We start from the raw sequence: 27,904 nt of genomic DNA, 5'->3' as shown, positions 1-27,904 counted from the left end.
GCCATTTTTATCTCTTTTTACTAAAGCAGCCATTCTGATCAATCAAAAACAACTTTACGTTGAATTAATTTGAAAGATGTTCAGCGAGAGGTATCGGGCAGACACAAAAAGTCCATTCCTAGTTAGTTAAGTACATTTTTTGGCACTGCCTTAATATATGTTTCACAGCTCAGTGGTCTCCCTTACACCGACTCCATCCCTAACTTTACCCTGAAAAAATAACGTCCAGAAAACCCTAAGGAAGACAGAAGCTAAATCTACTGTTGATTTAAGTACAGGGAAGGTAGGGCAATAGGATGTGCGAAGAGGGTGTCAGTGAGTTGAGTATGGGGCTACATGTAAGAACATGGAAGGCGAAAGGTGATTTGTGAAAGCAAACAGACAGATATCTGGTTGTCTTGAATTTTTAGGTAAAAAAAAAAGAAGAAGAAGTGGCAGAAAAACACAGCTGAAAGGAAGCACCAACGGATCGAACATTAGATTTGTTGAGTCGCCTTTTCTACTGACTCTCCAACAGCTCATCTGCAGCCAACGTTGGCAGGTCTAGTATGGAATCAGCTCAATTCAGTTTCAGTTCTGTTTGAAGTCAGTTAATAGTAAACAAATGGAGAAATAACCAATGCAACAAATGTTAATGCCACAAATTCTCTTTTCTTAAACCAGCTGAACAAAAGCTGAATTAAGCCTTGCAATAAATGTAACTTTCTCACCAATAAATATCATACTTGGAAAGTTAACTGTTCCCTTTATTAATCCAGCTCTACTTCTACCCAAAAGGACAGGAGGAGAGAGGTCTAAAGATAAAAAATCACACCGATTTTCTCTTCTTTTCTGTCTTCTCAATTTCACATTAGTTGCACTTTGTCAGGAGAAGTTGCTCCAAACAAGTTACCTCTATATCTGTCTTTTCTTTCCCTTAAAAATGTGTCAGAAAGTCAATTTATGAACATGAAAATCATGAACCTAAATTACAATTGTCATCCTTTATAAGCAGTTATGGATATAATTATATAACTATATCAGGTATACGTGGAGTTCGGAACAACTTCTCCATCAAACTCACCCTGCTACACACTGAGAAACTTTCAGAGGGCAAAGGATTCACAGTTCAAAGGCTAAAAAGTTCACAGTTTACAGTTAGAGTTAATCAAACCCCTTCCTGACCCCATAACCTCTGGTATTCCCCTTGTTTGCTTGGATTTTCACTGTATTTCCCCTCCTTCTCTTTAAAATACTCTGATTGGGTGATATCTACAGCCAGATTTCTTCAGACTGGTGTGGTCCTGCGGTTGGGGTCCTTGTTGTAGTCTTTAGTGAGCGTGCTGCTCTGAAGGAACTCCCTTTCTGAGTTGAGCAGCCCGCCTATGCCGCCACCTGGTTTGTTGCCTGCATTGCCTGCTTCTCTTGGGTTCAGCGTGTACATGGGCATCTCTGAGGCGGCTGGCCCCGTGTAGCCACCCTTCCCCAGCGGCGATGCGTCTCGGCTGGGGGCCTCGGAGGAACGCATGCTGGAGCGGCGCCGGAATCGGTAGCGGTAGGAGGGAATGCGGCTGAAGGCAGACTTCTTTATGAGCTCGGTTCGGGACTTGGCACGCAGTTGACGGTGCTTCTCAATAAACATGTGCACTGCCAGAACGCCCACCATTTCAGCCATGATGAAGGAGAGGGCGCCAAAGTAGAAGGACCAGCCATACGAGTAGGACTTCTTGCTGTCACTTTGACCGGGGTCTCCAGAATTGGCTGAGATGTAGACAATAATTCCAATAATGTTACTGAGGCCTGGAAGTGAAACATGGAGAACAGAAAATATACACAGGAGGATGAGACAAGTGTGGACACACTCTATATCCCAATAATAAACAGCAATAAAGCAAAAAGACACAACTTTGAACTTTACAACATCAACATGCTTTAAAATGATGATATGCACGTCTACCACATTTGAGGTGCCTGTTTTTTTATAAGTTACGGGTGTTTAAAAGAACCCAAATACATGATTATAGAAGATGGAAGGAGGCATAAACAAAGTATTGAACTCCAGGGCATATACTATCACCTTTCACTCTAGTGAACATGCACACTTCGGAACTGCTTTTCTCCAGGACCCTTCAAAATTTCCTCTGGGATCAAGAGTCTGATGAATATAACTTCTTACTCCTCTACAGAAAGTGTCTTAGAAAGAAATAATAGAAACACTTTTTAGTGGCTATCTAAAATGACATAAGTCTCATATTACTCCAATCCCACTTCTGATTGGTTTATCAGCTCCTGGTGACATCTCCTCCCCCAGAAGCGGAGGCTCCCTGTGAGAGGAGCTAAATTCACACTCAAATGATTGAAACTAAGCTATGGTATTTGGTTGTATTAAATATATCTTCATTTTGATTGTATGGTTCCTTTGTCTATTAATGTAAAAAACTGTGTAAAATTTTACTTTCATGCCTTGGACAGGAGCTCAGCATCATCTAGTACTTTGATTTGAGCACTTTTCCTTAATATCACAAGTGAATCAGGTGATCTCTCATCTGCACCAGGAGCTAGAAAACACGAGGTAAATACATCTTTTAGAGCAAAGATTAACAGTGTGAAAGAACTGGGTCAGAAATTGGGTTTATGGATTCAGTAGAAAATAATCAGCTGTGAATTCAGCAGTTAGCTGACCTACTTAAACTATGTGACAATGATTTCAAAATAAACTGTGGGTAGATAAAATAGTCAGCTTGTACTATTCTGGTGCTAATTAGAAATTTTAAAACTGTTGTATTGCTGGTTTGGTGGAAAAGGCCTCGGAGAGACCTTTAACAGAACAACCGCTGTGGGAGAAAAAAAGCAGACTATCCTTCAGAAGTGGGGGAATCACCTGAGCACAAATGCAAGCAGGTTCGTTCAAAGTTGAACAGTCCACATCTGACAGAAATAAGTCACTCTTTTTACTTTTATGGTGGAAGTTCTGGTGCTGAAAGCTGATGAATTAAGTATTGGTGATAAATTTGTTTCACCCACTATCCCTCTCAAGTTAAAGCAGGTATTAGGCCTCAGAATTAGGTCATAAAACCCTGTTCTAAAGGCTCTTGAGAGACTGATACAGTGCTGATAAAAGTTAGATCTTTAATGAATGAAATAATGTTATTCTTCTTGTCATAAAACATCCATTTTATCTTTAGTACAAGAGTAGAATTAGTGTAGTATTTGTATATTTAATTTGCTTAACTCATAATTAGTGAATAGATGCATTTTATTAATATTAAATTTAGGTCTGGGCTGCACGGTGGCACAGTTGGTAGCACTGTTGCCCTGCAGCAAGAAGGTCCTAGGTTCAATTCCTGGTCAGGTGTCTTTCTGCATGGAGTTTGCATGTTCTCCCCATGCATGTACGGGTTCTCACTGGGTACTCTGGCTTCCTCCCACAGTCCAAAAACATGACTGTTAGGTAAATTGGTCTCTCTAAATTGCCCTTAGGTGTGAATGGGTGTGTGCGTGGTTGATGGTATACCCTGCCTCTCGCCCGTAGACTGCTGGACATAGGAACCAGCTCCCCCAGTGACCCACTCACTCAATAGAATGTGTAAGGATTTATTCTTAAGGCTGATTTTGAGATCATGAGACTATAACCCAAATATAGGTTACTGTAGCTCATGCTAAAGCTGCAGCTGCAACTGTAAACCTTTACCTTCTTTGTGGTATGTTCTTCGCAAATCAGCTCAAAGCTGCTAGATTGGACGAAAGTTGTAATTTCCAAATCTTGTAACAGATTCTGAGTTGGATTTAGGTCTGGACTTGAAATGGGCCATTCTAAAACATGAATATGCTTTCATCTAAACCATTGTAGCTCTGGTTATATGCTTACTGGTGTTGTCTTGCTAAAAGGAGAACCTTCACTGCATTCATGGCATTCATTAATGGTATCGAACACAAAGTGTAAAATGACCTATCAGAAAGAGCAAATTGTCGGGTTAATCTTGTGACTGTTAAACAGTGGGGTAGAGTGGGTGAAATGTGTCCCTCAACAATGCTGTTCTGCTGTTATCTCTTTACATCAAGTCACAGAGAGCAGGTGATTACCACACTCCTACTCTGAAAGAGGAGAGAGGACACTGACTTTCACAAACAGGGATAGATGCACATTGATGACTAACCTGCAGATACGAAGAAGATTCCTGCGCTGAGGATGACATTGTGTCTGCTCCGGTAAAACTCACTGGCAGCTACACAGAGCCCCCCCAGAAACAGCAGACCAACACTCATAATGGGGAATATACTGGAGGCGCGAACAGCACCTGCATGCACGAAGGAAACAGGGAGGACATTTGACTCACACACACAATGAAATATTTGTCTTAATATTATGTTTACTTTGAACTGATTTAAACAGATCGTTTGTACTATGGCAGTGCAACAGTTACATCAGACATAATTTGAAGACATTGGAGTTTCACATTTAGATTTAAAACATAAATCATCATATTCAAGCTGGAGACTTTGCCATCACTACTCGTCTCAGGTGCCATCTGTGTAATGGATTGATGCACAGCTTTGAATGTACATATGTGACTGGGTTACTCTATTTTCTGGACTGCCTTTTTCCTATCATGCCCTACCCCCTGCAATTTATTTGGACATGAAATATATATAACTATATAACATGTAACAATTTTGTGCTACAAGCTACAACTAAAAAGGAAAAGTTGGGGACATGACAATGCATGCCATTTAAGTGCAGTACTGTACAATTTTTTAAACCACATTTTATTTCGTTATCCTTTGCTTCCAAGAAGCTAGATTTCCCTCTCATAACAATACCACCCATTTACACATTCAAAAGTGACAGTCATTGAATCAGTTTAAATGCACTGTGCTAGGAGATGGAGCCAAAACAACATGAACTGCACTACTTAGAGCATGCACTCAAGACACACATGTTGCAGTATTTTGATGCACGCCTGACTGCGCCTGAATTCAGAACGTGTTGATGCATTGCAAGGGCTTGCAACCAGAAAGTAAGCGAGAGGGAGAGATGGACGTAGAGGGAAAAGAAAGACAGATGGAGAGTCACACTGACATATGCACACTGAAATAATGAACAACAGAGAAGATAAATATGAAAGTGAGGCTGCAGCAGGGGTGAAAATTTAGAGCTCCATATATGTTCTTGACGTGATCACACAGTGAAGGATGTCTGCACACAATTTGTGATTTTTGCATCACAGCCCTATAGCTTTATATAAAATGTTGATTTTTTTGGGAGGATTTATTAAAAAGATATAATTATTTTGAGCAGTATTGGCCTCTGGAATAACAGCAAACAAGCCCTGCCCATTTGGCCCACAACCCTAGGCTGTGTGAAAAGCTTGTCACTAGGTCCCAGCTTCCTATTGGCTAATCTACTCTGAATCCTGTGGGTTAATTGGCTGTCTCGGGGGGATGTTGGTCTTTGCTCAGTGAACATTAAAAACAAGACTCAGGCTGAATCTTTTTGTTCTCTCTTGTTGGAGCTTTCTGCTATTACATGTTGCCATAAAACTGTAACACACTTCACATGCTTACACATTACTATATAGACCCTGAAACTCATCTGTAAGAAATAAAACTTTTTATTTTAATAAAAGTCAAACATCTCAGGGAAAAAATGGAGTTGGAGAATCTCCAAGCAGACTGAATCTCTAGTATATGTTTTAATGGGCTAAGCAGGGCACAGGTTTGACTATCTCCTCTGTTTGATGGCCAAAAGTTTACAAATATAAAGGTAAAAGCCTTGCAATATATTTTATCTTTCAAAAAGCTGCATATTGGTCATATTTTACAATGACCGATATGCAGACCATGCAGATCAATTTTACAATAGAGGCATGAAAGAAAAGAGAAGCATTCGAGAACATACAAATAGGGCGGTGCTGCTGCAGCAGGAGTTTGGCCCAGGAGGAAATGTCTCTATGACTGAGGCTGCAAATTGGAGTTCAGTGATGCAATTTACAAAGCAAGTCACACTTACCAGCACCACTGGTAAAAATATGTAGAAAGCCTTAAAATAAATGAATTTGTATTGAAGCTGTATAATCCCACACTAAAAATGTAGAAAACAATCCAACCTTTAATTCAAGTACATGTATTCAGTTGAAAAACAAAATCCCACATTAAGAAATAATTGCTGACACAATTGCTAAAGGACCTGCTGTTAAAACTGTAACACTCAATTTTGCCAGTAGGACAGCGGTTTTTCTTATACACCTTTTCACAACGTTGGTGCATCCTGAGAAAGGGCTCAATCACCATTCCCCGTTGCACCATCTCTTTAGAAGAACTCTGAAACTGCAGTTCTCGAGTGCTGGTGTCCTGCAACGCTTAGATGTGTTTCTACTTCAGAAAACATGAATTAAATAATTAGGTTATTAAAAGCGTTTAATCAATTGTTGCAAGCTGAGGAGGTAATTCATCCATTTGACTCAGGTTCTTTGGACTAGAGTTGCATCCAAAAGTTGCATGATATCAGCCCTCAAGGTTTAGACCCCAGACACCAGACCCTAGCTGTAAATCATTTAGAGTCCAGGGTCCTCTTTTATGCACTCTTCTCTAAAGCTCACTTCACATGTTTTTTATAGTATTTAAATCTGAGGAGTGAGATGGCTGCAGAAGAAAGTTGAATTTGTGTAATGTGTTAAAGATTATCACTTTAATCATTGTTCCAAGGTTCATCACAGCTCCCCTGGTGGACCCCCTACAGTTTGCCTACCGGGCAAACAGGTCGGCAGGTGATGCAGTCAACTTGGAACTATACATTTTATCCTGCAACACCTTGACCACCAAGGGATTTATGCCAGATTCCTGTTTGTGAACTTTAGCTCGGCCATCAACCCAGACATCTCCCACCAGAAGCTCATCCAGCTCAAAGTCCTGGCCTCCACCTGTCAGTGGATCACCAGCTTTCTAAAGGACTGGCGGCAGCAGGTGAGGCCAGGGAGCATCTTCTCCTGCACAAGAACCATCAGCACCAGCGCCCCCAGGGGACTGTTCTGTCCCCACTTTTTTTCTCCCTCTACACAAATGACTGTACCTCAGTGGAGCCGTCTGTGAAACTCCTAAAGTTTGGAGATGACACCATGGTTTTTGGACTAATCCAGGACAGTGATGAGTCTGCATTCAGACAGGAGGTGGATCGGCTGGTACACTGGTGTGGTCAGAACCACTTGGAACTTAACCCACTCAAGACTGTGGAGATGATGGTGGACTTTCGGAGAACAACACCCCCAGACAGCCCCCTCAACATCCTCAACAACACTGTATCTACTGTGGACCACTTCTGGTTCCTAGGAACCACCATTTCTCAAAACCTGTGATGATCCTCGCATATAGACAATGTTCGGAAGACTGTACTTCCTGAGGCAACTCAAGACATACAACCTTCCACAGAAGCTGCTGGTCATCTTCTACACTGCCATAATTCAGTCTGTCCTGTCTTTATCCATCTCAGTGTGGTTTGGATCATCCACAAAACAGGACAGGTCCAGACTGCAACGAATAATCAGGTCTGCAGAGAGAATAATCAGAGCTGACCTTCCCTCTATCCAGGATTTATACAGGTCAAGGGTCAGGAAAAAGGCAGCTAAAATCTCTGCAGACCCCATACACCCTGTACACAAACTGTTTAGGCTTTTACCTTCAGGTGGCGCCACAGAGTGCTGTCGGCCAAACCCAGCTAAAACCTGCTAAAACCAGCTGCCAGAGAGACAGTTTCTTCCCCTAGGCTGTTTCTCTGATGAACACTTGACAGTCGGAGTTCCAGAACAACACCATTCATACTTGAACTGATCCCACATTATATTATATTGTAAAGTCACTTGTGTATATAAGTACATTTAAAAATATATTCTTTATTTTTAAGAGAAAAGTGTACTGAAGACAAATTCCTTGTTTGTCAGTACAAACTTGGCAATAAAGCTGATTTTGATTCTAATCTAACATCTAGAATAAACCAGATTTACATAAAAACTCCTGGTATTTCAAAGAGCTTGTGATGCCATATAGTCTGAATAGGTTTCTAGAACATTTGGAAGAAAAACAGACCCACAGCATCACAGAACCTACACCATGCTTAACACTGGGCACTTTTCCAAATATTAATCCTTTGTGTCATGCCAGACCCACCTGGAGTGTTTGTTCATGAAAAGCTCAATCTCAGTACATGTTTCCAGTTAAAGTTCCAGGACAGTTTAGCAAATGCCACGTGTTAATGTCTGCAATGGTAGGAGAGAAAAGGCTTTTTACAGGGATACTTCCTCGCCCATAGACTGCTGGAGATAGGCACCAGCTCCCGCGTGACCCACTATGGAATAAGCGGTAGAAAATGACTGACTTCCTAAACATGACATGTAGATAGTGTTTTTGCAGTTGTTTTACTGGCATGGCATTCCCAAGAAGCCACATTTTCTGAAGCTCTGTAAAATTCAGCCAGGGAGATTTCTTTTTTTTAACTTCCCTTGTCTCCCTACTCACTGTGTGTGCTATAAAGTCAAATATGGGTCTTCATCCAGCAAGTGGCAATGCAAAATTGACTGAAGGTCATGGATTAATTAGTACATCCTAGAAAATCCATGTACAAAATTAAAAAAGGCTTTAATTATGTTTATTTTGCAGTTTTTATTAGGGGTGTCAATAATTGTGCCACCATTGATTGTGCTAAAAACTATTTTATTTCTCATGAATGGATTTCCCCCCCACTAAATAGTATACTGAGAATTACATTTTTTGTCTAAAGTTTTTCAGTGTTAAATCCTGCTACTGTAATAAAAGATACATTTTTAAAGGGTTCCCACACGCTTGTCTGCGTGTGTATGTATTGGGAGAGGATGCAGGTTTAGACTGACATACACACTTGCTGGTTGTCAGGACGCAATGTGGATAAGTTCATATTACTGTCACAGCTCCAGTCCAGTAACAAACATTAAAACAGCAAGGTAATTGGAATACTATGGCCACCAGTGCTCTTACAATGTAGGAGTGAAAACACTACATTGTGGTTTAGCAAGGGATAAGATGAAAACCGCTGGAAATAGCTTATGATGGAAATCACTGAGTGACTAAGAATAGTTCTACAGGGGTTCCTGTATTGTTGATCAGATTGTACATGTTCATAATATAGGTCATTGGTCACTCGTTTATTCCTATTATTTCTCAGTTTTTTGTTCCATATGTAAAAAGAAGAGTATAAGAAAGTAATTGTGGTGATCTCAGATGCCACAGTTATTTGTGGGAACCTGTAAGGCTCAAAGAAAGTGTTACTGTGAACCTGAGGCCAGACAGCAAAACCAAAGAAAGGTTATGGAAACTAGAAAAAAACATTGTATGATGTTACTTCCTGATGTGAAAGTTGTTTTTATTACAGCCAAGTAAAGATGGGAGTAGTTACTCACGTAGGAGGTATTCAGCAGCATCCGCCTCATAGTCGGCGTCCTCTGGAAAATGATCAATCTTCTTACAAACACCTCTGAATGTTCCTGCAGAAAACAACACAACTCAGTTTAAATCCACAGTTTTTTAATAAAACACATTTCTCTGATGGTTTTCTTGATTGCATCCACAAACACAACATTGGTTTTGACAAGTGTGTGTTGAGGTAATTATTATGCTAAATTTAAGAGTAATTTGTTAATGAATCCTTTGTCAGCTAAATGAAATTGGCAGTCTAAGAATGATTTCTCACTCTCAACCATCTACACAGTCACAACCAGTTGCTTTGTACCAGCATTGCATGAGTCTCAGTCTGCACTTACAGTCTACATTAAGGTTCACATTGTATTTAGAGTCCATAGGCACATGATTATGTTGGAAAATGGGGGAGCAAATTTCCCAAAATGTAGAGCATTAAAGAATGCCTGTCTGTTTGGTTTGTTGGTGAGTATATGAAATGATGTTGGATTATGAGGACAAATTAAACCTGCCTCCTACAGCAGCTCATTTTGCTGCTCTAACATTAAAACCATGGCTACAACTTCTGCTTATTGTTTTAAAGTGAAACTGTTTTCAGACTATAAAATGAGGCAACCATTTTTCAGTTTGATCCAGACTGAGGTTCTACAAATAAAGATCCTCACTGAATTTTCAGCCCAAAATTAAAGCTGCACAGTAGGAATGCAAAATATATCCCAAATATACGCAACATGCATATCTCAAATAACTGCTTAGCCTGCAAGTACCATCAATTCGGGCTCTCTGTGCCTGTAATATGATTGGTGGCTCTTGCTTAATGCAGCATGAAAGCTTTAGAGGGTAAAGGGGTGGTAAGGTAATCAGGAAACTACAAAAAGGATGTATCAATGCCAAAACAGCAGAAACTGTCCAGAAGCAAATAAAACCTTGGTGTTGAGGTGGATACAAGGATTTTAAATAAATAAACAGCACATTAAAGAACAAGGAACACAGCGGCCATGTCAGGAATAAAGGAGTGGGGAAGTTTAAAGCAGGGTTAGGTTATAAAAAGTGAAAAGGGCCTCCAAAACTGACAAAAGACAGACAAAGCAGAGGATTAATCAGAGAAGCAACCAAGTTTGCCTCAACCGTACAAAACACTGTCTGGTAGAGAGGAACCTGGAACGATTAGAAAGATTTAAACCATTTTGACTGAAAAGCAGTTGATAATAAATATAATCACATGGTCCTACTGCATGGCTTACTGAAAGGTGCAGCATACTCTTGAGATACATAGAAAGATGATTTAAAACATGTAAAAAACTGTAATCATAATTGAATTGAATTGTGAGGTCAGCCAAGATTCACATCTTTAATCAAAACTAGAAAAAAAAAAAAAACACAGCACAAGCCAACTGAGACAGAGAAACAGCAGATGACAGAAGACAGAGCAAGAGCAATCAGGCTGTTTACAGGAAACACTAATGAAAAGTCTTATCAGACCAAGCACGCTGGGACACACACATTCACACAAAGTTACCACATTAAGGAAAAAACACACAGTCTGCTAACAGACATCAGGAACAGAAACGCAAACCAGGCTCGTTAACATGATGCATGAACATCATCAATCACGCATGTAAGTAAAAGTCTTCAGCATCTACATTTCTGTGTGTGTGTGTTTGTTTGTGTCATATTAAATCGGATGCAGCCTCCTGCGGGCGTGCCATGTGTCGCACAGAGTGACTCATCCTCATCCCCAACCCTTCACACGCATACACCAGCATCCCTGGTGTGTGTGTGTATGCGCAAATGCCTGTGAAAGTGTGTTTGTACATGACATGTAGATGTGTAACTACCCCTGGTGTGCATCTTCCCACCCATCATTCAGCCCCATTCACACATGGTCAGGACCATGGGAGCAATGAAAGAGAGCGGGATGGAGGACGGATGAAGCTGACAGAGAGATGAAGAGAGGGAGGGAGAGAGAGGAAGGGCTGGCTGAAAGAGGTCTGATGGTAAAATGGCACAGGGGAATCAGGGAGAAAAGAGGGAATAGAGGTTGGCAATGAACAAATGAATGACTAAACCTAATGCCTTTTTTGTACTTGAAGAGGCTCTTTCCAGTACCCACACTCAGAAAATTATTCACAAACTGATTCATCCAGCTCACGCACTTGAGGAAAGTAACCTCGATTTATAGTGTAATAACTTTTACAGGAATCAAGGTCTGTTTAGATACACTTTAATAGTAGCACCATTCAATCCAGCTTCTGAATACAACCGTATGTGTAGTACTGCTAATAATTCACAGCTCTTTCGTCTTTTCATTAACGCTTTTCCTTCACTTCTGTCTAAAGTGCAGCGACCCAGGATCTCAGAGGAACGTTTAAAACGATATTCATATCTAGAGACTAAAGGTCTTGCTGTATGCTTACACTCAAAATGAAGTGGTTGCCATGGCTACATATACATAAAGCTTATTTCTAGCCCCCCTCCCCCTTCTTTGCTCTCTGCTCTGTATGATGGTGATCCACTATGAAGAAGAGCTTTTCACTTTCCAAAGCACTCAAAAAAACAAAACTGTTTAAAGCTGAGAGTTGAACCAACACTAAGAGTTATGATTAAGTTGAATCAGCAGAAAATAATTAGCTGTTAGACTGATAAAAAAATCATCTTTTTAAAAAAGGCAAAAATGCTTTTATAGTAGAGTAAGTTCATCACCTGACTGTAATGGTGCTTTAAGTTGACTTTTAACATGGCTTCTGGGGTCTATGGTCTCTGTGGTAAAGAAGATATTGACAGATGTGCACTAATAAAATGGAGTCCACTGTAAAAGTTGGTATATTGAGGAATCTGGTTATTTGTGGGCATCCATCCATCTATTTATCCATTCATTGTCTGAGATCAGGTCACGGGCCCATTTCAGTCACTTCTATCCAGGATCTTGTTCTGATGCATATCTCATGACCAAATGTGAATGTTGAAGTGTAGTTGGATCGGTTCATTGGAAGCTTCAGCTTTAAGCTAAGCTCTGTGTTCACCATGACAGACTGGAACAATGCCAACATAACCCCAGATCCCATCCCCATATCCATCTCTCACTCCATTCTTGTTGTCACTCATTCAATAGACACCAAGAAACCTAAACTCTGTTTAAAGCATAAAGAGACTGACCCCTGATCCAGAGGAAGCAACCAACCTTTATCCAGCTGAGAACCATGACCTCAGACTTGGAGGAGCTGACTCTCATCCCAACTGCTTCACACTTGGCCGTGAATCACACAGATTGAAGATGAAGGTCAAGGTTTGAAGACACCAACGGGATCTCCCAATTATGCTTACGATAACCTTAAATCTAGTAGCTTTAGTCCTCTGGCTGTGTGCTGCAATATCTACCCATGAGTTCCCAACCATGCCATGGTGAAAAGGTCATACGAAAACATTTCAGAAAAACTTTTTGCGAAAGATAAATTAAATGCATAACAACTTTTATCTATATAACTCTATACTGGGGTGATGTGTGTGATGTTATTTATCAAGTATGTTTAATGGCTTTTCCCATTAATTTAATTGATGTAGAACTTCCTGCTGAGAACCAGCTGGATAAACAGTAACTAAGGTAAGAATTTAGATCAATTTTGCAGTCAATGGTGTCAGAGGCCCTTTTTATATCTAAAAACATAGCAACCAGAGGTTAATTTTGACCAGGAGACCTTTAACTTTAACATAACACAATTTCCTTCAAAAATTTTTTTAAAATAATAAAAATGTATATTGTAGAAATTAAATGCAAAACAAGTAAATGAATGAAAGGTAATACAACACAGAAAAAAAATACATTTATGTTTCTCCAGGGTCATAACCTTTTTAGCAAGTCAGCATCCTGCGCAACCAATTGAATTTTATTTTATAAACTCTTTAAAAAAATAAAGATTTGGCCAACTTAAACTAGGTAAAATTTCCTCTTGTTTTGTACTGGGCACATTACTCTACACACATCTGTGGAAAAAATACATACAAGAACAAGATTTAAAAGAGATAATCAAAAGAAAAACATAACAAAAAACAGGATCACCGTCAAATACATTGCCTCTGCATCATCCCTTAGAGAAAGACTGGTCTGTGTAGGTACATATGAGTCACTTATTTGTTGGCTCCCTGATATATCTTTTGATGAGCTACCTCTGAATACTTTATCAGCAAGTGAGTCAGCTGTTCTCACACAGATTTACATCAGGTGTCATAACCAGTCAGTTATCTTTCAGCCACTAAACAGACATGTAAGCACACACAGATAGGAGGAGCGACTAAAATCAGCAGGTGAAAGCGTCTTGGGGAAAGATTTAGGTGTTTTAACATTCTTGTCTAATATTTCATACTTTTTAAAGAAATTTATCAAGATTTCTACAAAGGCTTGCAGAGAAAATTGGAAGTTAGAAAGAATTGTGAGGCACTAAAGTGGCCTGTTAAAATAAGACCTCTTAGTATGGGCTTAATATATGAGAATAAGATATAAAAATCATCGTCCACCTTTACTATGAATGGCAACTATTTTTCTTTCAAATTATGTATAAAATGATTAAAATGGATGTACATATTTGCCCTTTTCAGGACAAATGAGGGAACTGCATTATACTTTTGTCTTCCACATCTCATTGCTTGCTCTGGTGTTGCATTAATGATTTTCTCCCTTTTAGTCTCATCTCTTGTGCTACTGAATCCTTTAGGTCCATGAAGTTTCTTTACTGCCACTCAAGTATCCTAAGTCTCTTCAGTTGTCAAACCCTGTTGACAGAGATTCCCCCCATAATGCCGGTGCTCTTTTGGAAGTGGTGCTGGACTGTTTGAAGCTAAATCTGAACACCATTAAGGCTCTCAAATGTTGAGACTTTTCTAACTCAGCTGACCCAGTTCTTTCTATTTCCATGGTCACAGGTTCTGGCTCTAGCACTGATAAACTGGCTCTTGGCTTCAACTCTGAGACAGGCCAGAAGAAGGAAGTGCTTTCATCTGCAGCTAAAGATGGGGTTGTGGAGAATCCAGATGTTTTGGGCACAATGTTTAAACTACAGATTTAGTTTTGGTTTTTATGTATCTAATTTAAGACAAAAAGACAAAATAAAAATAGTAAAAACACTGAGATTTAACATAAATACAAAGTCAGATTGGCACTGGAATAACATTAAGTCACTGTTTCATATCCCCGCTGCTAATCTATGTCAGGTTTGTGTGACTACAGCTGTTAAACTGAATCCAGGCTGAAAACAGGCTCAATACTTATAATAGCTTTCCAAGTGTGAGCTCATGATATTTGGAGCATATTAGCCAACAACGAATGCAATTCAAACATTGCGCTGTCGGATACACATGAATATTGCGATGACATTAAATTCAAAAATGAATTGTGCAGCCATTGAAGTAGACCACCGGTATCCACTGACAGTCCTCATGTTCTAGATATTTCTATGGTTCAGCCTACCTGAATCAAATATATTCATCATTAGCCAAACCTCTGCAGAATTTCAGAGCTGGCTGAGGAAGTAATTCAGCCATTTCAATTAGCTGTGTTAGAGTTGGAAGACATCCAAGACAAATGGGACACCAGGACCTGATGACCGGATGTGGACACCATTGGTTTCGACTATAAGTAAGGAAGGAAGTTCATTCATTAAGATAACAGCCTCCAAGCAGCAGTATAAAGGTCCCACTGTAGAAAAAAGGACAACTAATCTTCAACAAGGTTTCAAACATCATCTGACCATCCATCAGGTGTATTGCAATACTAAAATCAAGCTTGCTCAGCAGCAAGCATACAAAAACAAAGGACATTTGTCTAAAAGGTCTAGGGTTGCCTAAGGGACAAAATATTTAAAGATATGATCCCTCTGAGGACACAGTGTTATGGCGTTAGTTTTGTATTCATTGCTTAAGAATTATTTGTCCTAAGTAAACAGATCTTTTGACTGAACTTGTAACTTATTCTGCAATCCCTTCTTTCTATTGTGGGCATACCTCCTACAGCCCCAGACTCCACTGTTTCACCCTCTTTCTACTCATTTACCTCCACTAAGACAGGGCATCACCTCAGCTACCTTGTGGGAGGTTGGACACTGCTCAGGACAAAAGACCTGGCTGTCATATTAGCAAAAGAAATGCCTGCCTTTCAATAAGCCATTGAAAGTCCTCAGTTCCCTACAAAATGTTCACTAACCAAGGTTTGGAGCCATCTCTCTGTTTCCTTTTAATCAGCAGCACTTTAGTTAATGTTATTACCCCCCCCCCCCCCCCCCCCCCCCACAACCCCTCCCCTACACCATCCAACCAGCAGTGCTACTGATGCAGTAAGCACGGTTAAAAGCCTTTGAATTCACATTTATAAATATTAACTGTTGTTAGACATTTATTAATATTCGCTAATAACCGTGTGCTCCGTAGTTCCTATGGCGCACAGCATTAAAGTTGCTCCCTAAGAGACCTTTCCCTAACATGCTACTGTTTTCTCTGAGTTAATTATCTTTTTTTTTCTCTCAGGTCTAGTTCTGCTTCTATCCAGCATGACCAAAAACAAGAACGCTGCAGTATCTCCCACTTATTGACCATTTTTTTTTAATTAAGTCACAAAACAACAATTTCATAAACATAAAGAGGACATAACCCTTGACATAAAATATACTGACAAATTCATTCTATTTTCCACTTTGAAAACTTTAAAACATTTCTTGTAGAGGCCAAGTATTTTTAGCAGCTATGACTCTAAGTCTTTTTGTGATGTAACAAACACTCAAAATAACACATAAAATATTGCCTTAAAACAAGGTTAAAACGAGACAAACAAAAACAGCACTGTTATCCCAGACATCCCCATGACCAACTAGCCAAGAGGTGCCAGATGTTCGTCCTTGATCTGTCTCGCTCTCACCAACGAGCAGCATGTGTGCAGAATAGTCAAACTATGAGGCTGGTCGCTGACTAAAACAACACAAGTCTCCATTTGAATTACCTCACTGGGCAGCGTAGCTTATCTGGGAATCCATACAGCCACCTCTGAGATATTTGCATTCATTCACTGCCTCCAGATTTCCTATTTTGCGTTAAAAAAGGTAGCATGGCGACTAGGATCACACAATCTTGCTGTGCAAAGGAGATTTCAACATCTTGTGGGCAAGGAACAGGCAGTCAGAAATGAACTGATTTGACATTTCTTAACTACAGTGATAAGTGATAGGGTCAAGAACTATTAACTCCAGCATAGCAGTAGACAAGGCTTGCAGCTAGACAATTGTTCTTCTTTCAGATTTCTTTAATAATGCATTAAATGGAAGATAAAAGATGGCATAAAATCAATGGAGCAATTTTGCATAAAGTCAGATTGCGCAGGCCAATGAAGTGGTCAGTAATACAATGAGACCAAGTGCCTTAAAAAGCCACGTGCTTAGTAAATAGAGTCCACCTGTGACTATTAAACTCAGTATGATACAGCTGCTTATTTGAAAGGACTTTGAAGACGTTGGACAGCTTATGGAACACTGTTTAGTCCATCATCTGAAAATGCAAAGGATAGCCCAACTGCAAACCTACCAAGACAAATTCAGCTAAACGTGCAGGTGAGACATGAAGAGCATCAATTAGAGAAGTAGCCAAAAGGACCACAGTACCCCTGGAAAAACTGCTGAGACCTCTAGCTCAGGTGGAAAAATCTGTCACAGGACAACTATTAGTCACGCACTCTGCAAATCGGCCTTTATGGAACAACTACTGTTGATTGAAAGACACAAAACGTCGTGCTAAAAGTTTGCCAAACCATGTAAATGAAAAGCTAACATGAAAAAGAAGGTGCCCTGGTCAGATGAGACGAAAACTGAACTTTATGGCCGACATGAAAAGTTTTCATGTTTCAGAAAACAAACACTGCAGATCACCTTAACCACACCAACCTCACTCTGAAACATGGTGGTGACAGAATCATGCTATTGAGACATATGCCACGTTTTTTTAGATTTTTATTTGTAAAACTGTTAAAAACCATTTATCCTTGTCATTCCACATCAAAAATATGCACTAGTTTGTTTTGGTCTTTGACATAAAAACCCCAATAAGATGCATTATAGTTTGAGATTGTGATGTGAGATAGCATGAACATTTTTTTTTAGCTTATGAAATTTGACAAATGTATGCAACGTCTTATCCATGTGGAAGTCTGCAACGCTAATCTGTCTAAGCAGAAGAAGTGCTGAATGTGAGATCTTTTAGACTTTTTAACTCATATAAATTGCTGTGTTTTTTGCTCTCAATCAGTTGGCTTGTTTTACAAAAGCTGCGGGCGTGTGGCCACATGCACTCAAAATTGAAATGGTTTTACGAAGTAGATAAGAGAAGAGAAGGGAGTGAGCAAGCGACAGGAAAGAAAGTCAAAAAGCAGAGCAAATTGGACTGCTTGTTTCCTCAGAGTGTCTCTGACAGCTCAGTCTGGGTGACTGTGCCACTTTCTCTCTGCTTCTCTACCTCTCTCGCTCTCCCTGATTACCTCTTTACAGGCGAAAGAAAACGGGAGAGCAAAGGAGGGGGGAGAGAGGAAGGGGCTAGTTTCCACGGTGATGCCGGATGAAAGAGAACGAGGAAGGTTCTGCTCAGCTGCACACCTCTTCTTTTTCTCTTCTTTTCTCCTTTTCCTCCTCAAACAACATGTCCTCCCTTTCTTCTGCTTCCTCAAAAACATTCCCCTTTTCAAGTTTCAATTCTTCTTATTAGCTCTTCTCCTAACATTCAAAAAATATCCACTCATTCCATTCCAGTCAGCTGCCTCATCTCTTCTGAGTTCCTATCAGTTTAATAGATGCTTGTTCCAGTTGTTAACAAACTACATGGACAGAAGAGCAGTACATATATGGTGTTGTTAAATGTCACAGTTCCGAGCTGTGGGAATGATTCCTGTAGCAGCCCCCTTACTTTAGGGAGTCTTCTCTACCAGATTTCAGAAGCTGTCTGCTGTTTCATCCAGCAGCCGGGGGCACTGTCATGAGGCACTCTGACTAAAATGCTAATCGAGAATTAGAATTCTATTAAACCAAACCATGGTGCCACAAAGGCAAAAAATATCCAGAGGCTATGAGTAGTTGTAGTCCCTCTGCACTGGCGTACTTTGTTCAGCTTGACCTTCACCATGCTGAATGATTAATGTTCTTAGTGTAGTATTTAATCATAGTTTTTAGTGTAACTACTTTAAAAAATAATTTGCTCTGAAATTGTTTAATGTATTTGAAGTTTTAATTGGTATTGTTTCTTTTCCATCATCGTATCATATCTTTTAGCAAATCACAAAAGCTGAAACAGCTTGTTTTTTGGTGTTTTTAACTATCCTCTTCAAACTGTTAATTCTGTGTAACTTTTGCTGTGATGCAATGTTTCTACCATTACTGAATCTTGCACTATGACAGGTCTCATATATACTTATATGTGTATCATTGCTAAAGCTTTTACAAAATCCCTACTCAGATATCTCAGCATTGACCTAATCTAATGCAACGTTGTGCAAAAGCTCTGTTTGCGCTAATGAAGCTTGAAACTAAATATGGCCTACTTTCTGATTAATTCGGCAATAAATTATACGATCGCTTGAGTGCATTGAGCCAGACACCTAGTCAATCCTTAAAAGCAAAAAAAAAAAAAAATCAAGACAAGACAATAATGTCATGGCAAAAGTACTTGTAACGTCTGTAACTGACTACACATACAGTTCAGACTAAACTATTCCTGTTTTGCATTAGTTAGGATCATCAAAATTAATTATTTCTACTTGTTAGATGCCAGAATATTAAGAGACTTGTTTTAGAAAAATATTTATTACTTTCATCAAGTCAGGACCCAGAACATGCAATCCCAGCTGTGAAGTATGTAGGTGGCAGCACTGTGTTGGACTGAAGCACAATGCACACAAGGAGGCAGTGAGTTTAAGGTGTCTTCAAATGCATCCACACGTTTGCCTCCATTTAACTCAAATGTTATTAATTAACCAATCAGCGGCTTACACGCATGACTTCATCATCTGGGGTTGCCCAATTTTTTAATAGCAACAGTAATCTTATTCTATGTAAACTGCTGAGTTTGAAAAAAAAATAAAAACAAATTTCTCTCTTAGAATTCTGGCACTTGCTAATACAAATGTTTTTTGGTAATATTACCTGACCTAAAAGAGGAAGTGTTTACTCTATTTTAAGGTCGGACAATGAGGGAAAAGGTTGGCTCTTTTTACAATGAATGTAAATTTATGGTGTCAACTCTATATTTAAGTTTTGTTTCCCATTTTCCTTTCAGCCACTATTATGGACCTTATCACTACTTAAACCATTTATTTTCACTGTTCCTCTAGCTAGGTGGATCATATCCCTCATGTGACTAATTGCTTTAGCTGCATTCACCATCTCCCTCTACCCCCTACCCAGCAATGGATGAATAGTCACTTGACTTTCCCTGCAGCAGCACGTAAAATCTTAAAGAGCTATTATCTATCTCTAACTAAACCATCCTTACACCTCGTCTATCTTCATGCCAGGGCCCCTTGCTGGCAGGTGACATTAAAACACTCCATATCTTTAATTACCTGTTTTTTTTTTCTGTTCTCTTTCTTTTTGCTAGTGATGTCATTAGTTAATTGGATCCATTTCTTGCTTTTAGAGCCCCTCTTAATCTCTACTATGAGAGAATTTTAGGCAACAGAGTGCCCCGACGTTTCCTGTAGATTCACTTGAAACTGAGGGCATGCACATCTCATCCATCACTTTTTACCCACTACCCTTCTGCACCTCCCTCCCCGCACTTCATTCATGAAAATTCCTGTTTCTCTTCATTCATGTTTTCCCCTATCCCACTGCTGTCTTCTTTGCCCTCATTTTTCATAACACCTCAGCACACCTGCAGAGAAAAGCGTTTACTGCTGCAAAACATTCCACAATGACCACATGCTGTTACGTGGGACAATAATTGCACACATTTACAATCATTCAACAGAACAAATAAAAATTTATAATGTCTGCATGTGTAAGTGATTATCCAAAAATACTTTTTATTTGTGGGTTGAAAAAGACTTCTAACAGCCTTTGTCTCATGTTAAAGAACGACATCTATGCAAAGTTAGCAAGCTCTTGTTACGAAAAACCCATTTCAATTGAAATAGCCTGTAATGTTTTTTTTTAGCATTTTTAAATCTTTATTGTGTAAATCAAATATGTTATGTAGCAGACTTGCCTTCTTTACACTAACTAATAAAGTAGACTTGCAGATAATTATATGCACATATGTGTGTTAATATATATATATATATATACTAACATTGCATAGGATCTATACTAAGAGTGCACGTATGCCCAAAAGCCAAAAATAACATTGCCAAAGGAAATCCAGACTTATAAAACCATGCACACCATTAAGGAATTTCCCCTTTATAAATCACAGCTGCAGCTTAACATTTGTGTACAGGGTTCCGCCTGATGTTCTGCTCTCCACACGTCCACATTTAACCATAAATGTTCAATGCAAAGCACCTCATGAAAGTCAATGTGTATTTAAATGAGCCAGCTGATCCATATTATTTCATGGTTCAGAAAGGCAACCATGGTGAAAAGAGCAAATAAACGCAATTTCACCGAGGCAGAAATCAAAGTGTTGGTGAGTGAGGTGGAGAGTGGAAAGAATATCATGTTTGGTAGCCACAGCATAAGAAAATCTGATATATTGACTGGTCATATTAACAATGCCTTCCAGGATGACAGACATTTTTGTGCGTGGTGCTGGCTGCAATATCACAGAATTATGGATCATTTCAAAGAATTATGTTCCTTAAAGTAGCTTCAGGCAGACAGTTAAGTAATTGTTGATAATGTTTAACACATACCAGTCAGCTAACTCGCACTGGTAAGAGCAGGTTGCTAGGAACCCCAGGGTGGTAACACCTGTAATTGAACAGGAATAGCATGGTTCTGGCAAGTACTGGTCTCTCTAATACTTGACCCAGTTCAGCACATAGATCCAAGAGCAATGCTCTAGGGAGTCTAAATTGGCATATTAGCCAGTCATCATCAGGTGTCAAGAAAACTTGGTGATCCCTGAAACACATTCCCTCCTACTTCTTCCAACAGTGCCAATGCATTGATCGCGCAGCATTACATACAAGTGTTGCCACGGTATTTAAATGTTTTCAGCAGTCAGTGTTAGTGCCTCACACCATTTCACAATGTATGTGTTAATCTGTGGTACCCATCATCCTGGTGATCATCGGGGAGAGGAATGCTATAATGAGAAAGTTTGGTTGAAATGTTGAGCAGTCTTTGATTTAAGATTTAAGTTGGCTTATAAGACTTTTTTTATTTATGTGAAAGGTCCGTGTATATAGTTATGGCTCACCAGCGCAAGCATAAACAATGTGATTTTGAATGCTTATGATAAAGCTGATATATAATTAAAGTTTGATATGGAGTGAAATTGTTTGTCTGAGAGGAATCATGATGCAGTTTGGCTTCAATTTTTCCACCTCTCCATCTGCGCCACCAGTTACCCGTCTCCAGAACAGGCGTACGCATGGGTCAGAATTGCGTGAGGGACCGCACATTCTCCTGTCAAGCTTGTTTTTTATAGATCACAACCTGTGCGTGGAAGGTGAAGTTCCAGGCACCGTTTTGGGTGTACGCCATGTTTATAAATAAGGCCCCAGATGATGATCGAATTTCTGTTTTCTAGCAGAAACTTATGAGGTGTTTAGAATTAGCACATCTATAACTTGAAAGGAAGGGACGTGTAGCATACATGGACAGAAAACTTAAAGATGTATCAGAACATAGCCACTGTTGTTCTGCAATTAGTTGTATGAACGTGAGCAAATGCACATCTACATGTCTGTCAGTGTTTCTCACTGGTCGGCCTGTGTATATGTGTGCATGACATTGTGCTGACATTGAATTAACTGCTCTATCTCAGCTGTGCGTATATGGTGGCTTGGGGATATCCCACATTTTCTCGATTTATTCATGCAAGTACAATTATGTGCATTTGAATATGCATTTGTGTGTCAGTGTGAATGTCAATGAGTGTGTTCCCTTAAAGCTTTGTACCTGCACCATCTGGCCATATAAGCCTTCTTTGCCCCCAAGAATGAGATGGTTATGCTTGGCAGTGACTTTCATGCTGATCCATGTACACAACAAGAAAGGGATGAAGCATGCAATGTTTTGGTAACAAATGAAACATTTTGCAGAGGAATAGCAGGACTGAAATATTTTTTTTTTTGCTGTTACTTAAAAAAAGAGACTAATAATTCTACCCTTTTCCTTAAAATAATTTCTCAAAGTTACATTTGTTTGCTTTAAAATACGACAAATAGGAGGACCAATCGGTTCATATCCGTTTTATTAAATGGCATGCTAAAATGTAAATGATGAATGTACAACTCACAATTTCCCCCTTTGTTATTCAAATTGATGCAAAACAAGGAGAAAGACCAGGATTTGATCCCCAAACCCAGGATAACTGTCTCCCACCGCAAAGCAGCCAACAATCACCACCTATGACCTGAAAGAAACTAAGGTCTACAAGAAAAATGTAGAATCAAATTTTTAAACACATTGGATGCCTGTCTTTACTCCGTTCACCTTCTCCCAAAGCAAACACAGCAGGTTTTTATTTTATTGTCTGCATTGTCTGTAAAACACAAACACAGCCTACACCTACAACTGATAAACGCTAATATTGTAGCTGCAGAAATAAAAGTGTGCGTGTTTGGCTGCAGGTTAAAGACTTGGTTTGCACACAACAGTAACAAATACCAAATAACCAAGCAACCAAGTAGCAATCAACTTAAAGAGGCTTCTTCTTCTTTACAATAAAAGAAGGAAAACAATCTATAGCAGATGAACAGTATCTAAATGTCATGGGTTCAAAAGATGAGGGGAAAAAGTCAGAGTGAAGCGATGATACAATTAGGATGGCTCTGGGCACCTCTCATGGCCTTCATACTGGGATTCTTCTCTGGAGCAAACCCAAAACTTGCCAGAGGAAATATATATCCTTTCTGTCGTCAGACTGTCTTTGGATGCCCCAGAATGAGCTGGACAGTGCTGCTGAAGAGAGTTATATCCTGTACCTTTCCATTGCTCTTCTTTTCAACTTGAAATCACCAACTACAATTTACCTTATTGGGTTTTCATGTGAAATACCAACCCAAAGCTGAGCATAATTGTGAAGTGGAAAGAAAATTACACAATGTCTTAAAAACATTTTAACAAATAAAAATCCAAAAAGTGTTGTGTGCGTGGGTATTCATCCTCTCTGAGTGAAATCTTTGTAGAACCACCTTTGGCTGCAATTACAGCTGCACGTCTTTAGAGGTATCTCCATACCAACATTGCTGATTCAGAAATTATTATTTTGAGCTGTCCTCATTGGATTTAGGTCTGCACTGATTGGACCATTGTAATACATAAATATGTTTTAATCGAAACCAGCCCTTTGTTTAGAGTCATGTCGCAGGAAGCTCCGTCCCAGTCTCAAATCTCTTGCAGGTTTTCTTCCAAGGTTATTCTGTATTTAGCTCCAACGATCATTCTTCAACTTTAAGCAGCTTCCTGTTCCTGCAGAAGAAAGGCATCCCCACAGCATGATGCATTCCACCACATATGCATTTTGCAAACAGGCAACAAAAAAATCAATTTTGATCAAAACTGACCAGATTTCCTTTATCCACATGATATTTGTAAATTAGCTGATATGTCCTTTTGTTTTCTTTCAACAGTGGCTAACACCTTGCCACTCATCTATAAAAGCCCAGTTTGTGGACACATGACTAACTATTGTTCTATCAACAGAATATCACGAAAACCAAAGACATGTATAGATAGAAAGAGGTCATATCTATCAGTTTTATAAGTTTACAGGGAAATAGCAGAGCATATCAAAATTTGGAATCAGTCCTCGCCTTTGTTTTTATTACAATGTTCAGCTGTCCTTCATTGGGATACAACAAATTGCCAGTAAGGTCACCTCCATCAAACTTCCCGAACTGCCTCGTAGATTTTACAGGCGACTCAAATCTAAGACTCGTGACATTGTCCCCTGTCCTGAGCAACCACTGAACAGAGAAATTTGAGCTCTTACCATCTAGCAAGGGATTTAAATTGTTGGAGCCCAGGACTAACAGGATGAAAAACTTACTGAAGCTTGCATTTGATTATACAATAAAACTGACTTGTTTTAAAACATTACATTAAAGCTTGATTTCCGATGACAGTTTTAAGATTGTAGTATTTAAAGGATTTTTACTGTGTTTTAGTGTTTTTACTGGTGAGGCTATGAATGTGTATTTTATTTTTCTTGTTATTTTCCTGTAGGGACAATAACAGGTTGAAGTGAATATTATGCCACCTGAGCTATGGTTCTCTGGAGCTCCTCCAGTTACCACGGGCCTCTTGACTGCTTCTCCGTTCAATGCTCTCCTTGTCCACCCTGACCGTTTAGGTGAACAACCATGTCTTGATGGGTTTGCAGTCATGCCATACTCGTTCCGTTATCAGATGATGGATTGAACATAGCTCTGTGGGATGTTTAAATGTTGCAATATTGTTTTATAACCTAACCCTCCTTAAACCTTGTCCATAACTTCCTTCCTGACTTGCCTGCTGTGTTCCTTGATCTTCACGATGCTGTTTGTTCACTGATGTTTTCGTACAAACATCCGTGGCACAGAACAGCTGGGTTTATTTTGACATTAAATGATAAAGAAGTGGAATCTATTGTATTTACTAATTATGTAATTTATGAAGGCAATTAGTTGTGCTGACCCAGTAACCACTTGTTGTTTGAAAATACATTTAAACAATGTCTCAACTGTCTATAGAGGACTAGGCTAAAATTTGGATATATATTTGGTCTAAAAGTGAAAGTTTCTTAGACATCTAAATCAGGTTTTTTATGTTTATTATACAGTTTAAAAGAGATTGACATGCATGGCAATAAAGTAAAATAAACTAGGCTTAAGCTCAGACATGACAAGCATACTGTCTTACCTGTTGAGATACTAAACACAAGTAGAAATCCAAGATTTCATGCGGTCCTTTCATTGTTTTACTGCTGTCCTGTGCTGCTTTTTTTTTTTTTTTTTTACAAATAACAATTATTCCTCAGATGCCTTAGAGACATATTGTCAATGTCATGAGGGCAATTTCAAAAGCACAGATCTGCTGTCAATGTATGAGGTAAGTGTTTCCTATTAGAAATTAACATTCACGCTGAGCATATTAATCCAGCGGACTCTTACTCCGTATATTGATATTTTTACCAGAACATCACAAGTTACACAATTAAATTAGTTAAGTTTCAATTAGTACTGACTGGAATTTCAATAAATGTTGCAGACTTTGTTGCTGTCTTCATCACTTTCTAATTGTTTGGGATCTATAAATGAACTCATAAGGGCCAAGCTGCACCAGCTAAATGTGCTGTGAACATAAACAAAATACATACGTATAAATCATAGTGACTGCAGACTTAACATTGACACGTCAAAGTTGAAATCAGATGTATTAATCAGTTGAGGGTTTATTTAGGAGTATCAGAGTAAGAGGGGGTTGAATACAAAAGCGAGCCAAATCTTTATGATATCTTTTTAAGCTTACAAATATGTTTATTTTTTCTTCTACTTGAAAATTATGTGCTACTTCGGATTGGTCTACCACATTTAACACAAATTAATAAATAAAAATACATCAATGTCTGTGGTTGTAATGGAAGAAAATGTGGAAAGGTTCAAGCGTATTAATACTTTTGGAAGGCAAGAGAAAGTCATTGTATTTTTGAAAAAGGTTTCCCAGGTGCATTAACAACCTTGCTCAAGTCTACAAGGAAGTCTGTTTCCTTGCCAGTAAATCTAAGGAAATTAAGGATTACTCAAGGCAATGGATTTTAACTTTTTGTGTTTGTATACTGCATTCAACAGTTTGCTCCATGAACACCAGTGTCATTCAGACTAAGCTCTGATAGGAGTGAAAGCTGTTTGACTCTCAACAACAACATGAATTTATGGCAAATTTCTATCAAAGATAGGGGCAAGAAACATGCAGACCAAGGTCTTCATTGGTTATAATTCCGACACTCCTGACTGAGTGTGGAGGAATGCAAGCGCTAACTCCGGAGAAGGAAATTCCAAGTTCTTGATCATAACCTCGGCTCACACCCATGAAGGCAGAAACACACTGATGCTCCTCTGGTATCGCAGTGTATGGGAGGTGTCTGCATGCGTGATTGCGTGTTAGAGCAGAGAGCTGCACATGAACGCATGGGGTATGGCGTACCCATGCACACGCACACACAAAGGGACAGCTTCGACCGTGAGACAGATAGATATCCAGCGAGTCAGTCAGACTGATCACGTACCTTCCAGACAGCAGGTTCGCCAGAGGCCGGAGTGCGTCATCACCTCCTCATTCTTGCGGCTCGTGTCGTTGTCGCCGCTGCTCTTCACGCGGCAGACCCCGCGCGAGTACAGCCAGTAGTCCGTGCCGACGGCGATGGTCATGAGGCTGAAGGCGGCGAACGCGCCCACCGTCGTCACGAGCATCTGGACGCCGCGGTCACACATCAGCATCTTCATATAGGCGGCTCCCTGGGTACCTTAATCCTCCTCTCCTCCGCTTCTTCTTCTTTTTAGATTCACTGTTTAATTTCTCTAATTTCGAGACTGGAACAGTCAAAGAGAGGTGTTGCGGGCAGACAGGCACTTGAAAACTGAAAATATTTTGAAATATTTGGTGAGCATATGGAGGAAAATAGCTGCATCTGGAAGGTGGGAGGCTGGAGGAAGCGACCACCGGTTGTCCCCAACAGCTCGACACTGCCCACACTCACTCAGAGCGGAGGGTGATGCCACATCCTGCCCTCGTGTCCCAGTGAATATTTTCCTTTAGCCTTCTTTATATCTGTAGCGGCTCTTCCTCAACAACTCGCCTTTGTAGGACAAATTACTATTTTCTAAACAGTTTTCGCCCCTAACTCACCTCGGGGTTTCCTCTTACGATCACGTCGCTTTAAGCAGAAAAAATCCCATTCCTTAAATAAGGACGACCTTTAGGCTTTCCATGGTGGGTTTATTGACTCGTCGACATATTTTTTCCCCCTCTTCGATGTCAAAGGCTACATGTCGTCCAAACTCGCATATTTAAAGCCTTCAGTGGTAAGACACCAATCGACTGTTTGGGTTTAATGCGTTTTAAAGAGGCAGGCTCCTTAAATAAAAGGGGAAAAAAATGCAATTCAATTGGACTCAAACACGCCTGAGCCAGTTGTGCCCGTTGGTACAAATGGAAAAAAGAGAAAAGAAGAAAAAAAGATAGCGGTTGCCTCCCCCTTGTCCTCCTCCCCCTCTTCATCGCCTTCCTCCTCCTCCTCATCATCCTCTCTGTCCAACCAACACAAACTAAAATTAACCGCGCGTGTCTCTAAACTCCGCCCGCGGCAGCACCGCTCG

At 39.7% G+C, this 27,904-nt stretch overlaps 1 protein-coding gene across 1 annotated transcript; it reads right to left on the bottom strand.

Moving 5' to 3' along the window:
• On the bottom strand, positions 1 to 27,791 carry LOC124864081 (voltage-dependent calcium channel gamma-3 subunit-like). The gene is made up of 4 exons (XM_047358704.1): positions 26,815 to 27,791; positions 9,405 to 9,488; positions 4,137 to 4,277; positions 1 to 1,779 (listed from the first exon to the last, which is right to left on the bottom strand). Exons 1-4 carry the CDS (start codon positions 27,029 to 27,031, stop codon positions 1,268 to 1,270), a joined length of 954 nt encoding a protein of 317 aa, XP_047214660.1. The 5' UTR covers positions 27,032 to 27,791; the 3' UTR covers positions 1 to 1,267.
• Positions 27,792 to 27,904: the final 113 nt, after the last annotated feature.

Source organism: Girardinichthys multiradiatus, chromosome Y, assembly GCF_021462225.1.
Source record: "Girardinichthys multiradiatus isolate DD_20200921_A chromosome Y, DD_fGirMul_XY1, whole genome shotgun sequence".
NCBI lineage: Eukaryota > Metazoa > Chordata > Actinopteri > Cyprinodontiformes > Goodeidae > Girardinichthys > Girardinichthys multiradiatus.
Note: the sequence above shows the minus strand (reverse complement) of the source record. Positions and strands in the feature narration are given on the sequence as shown.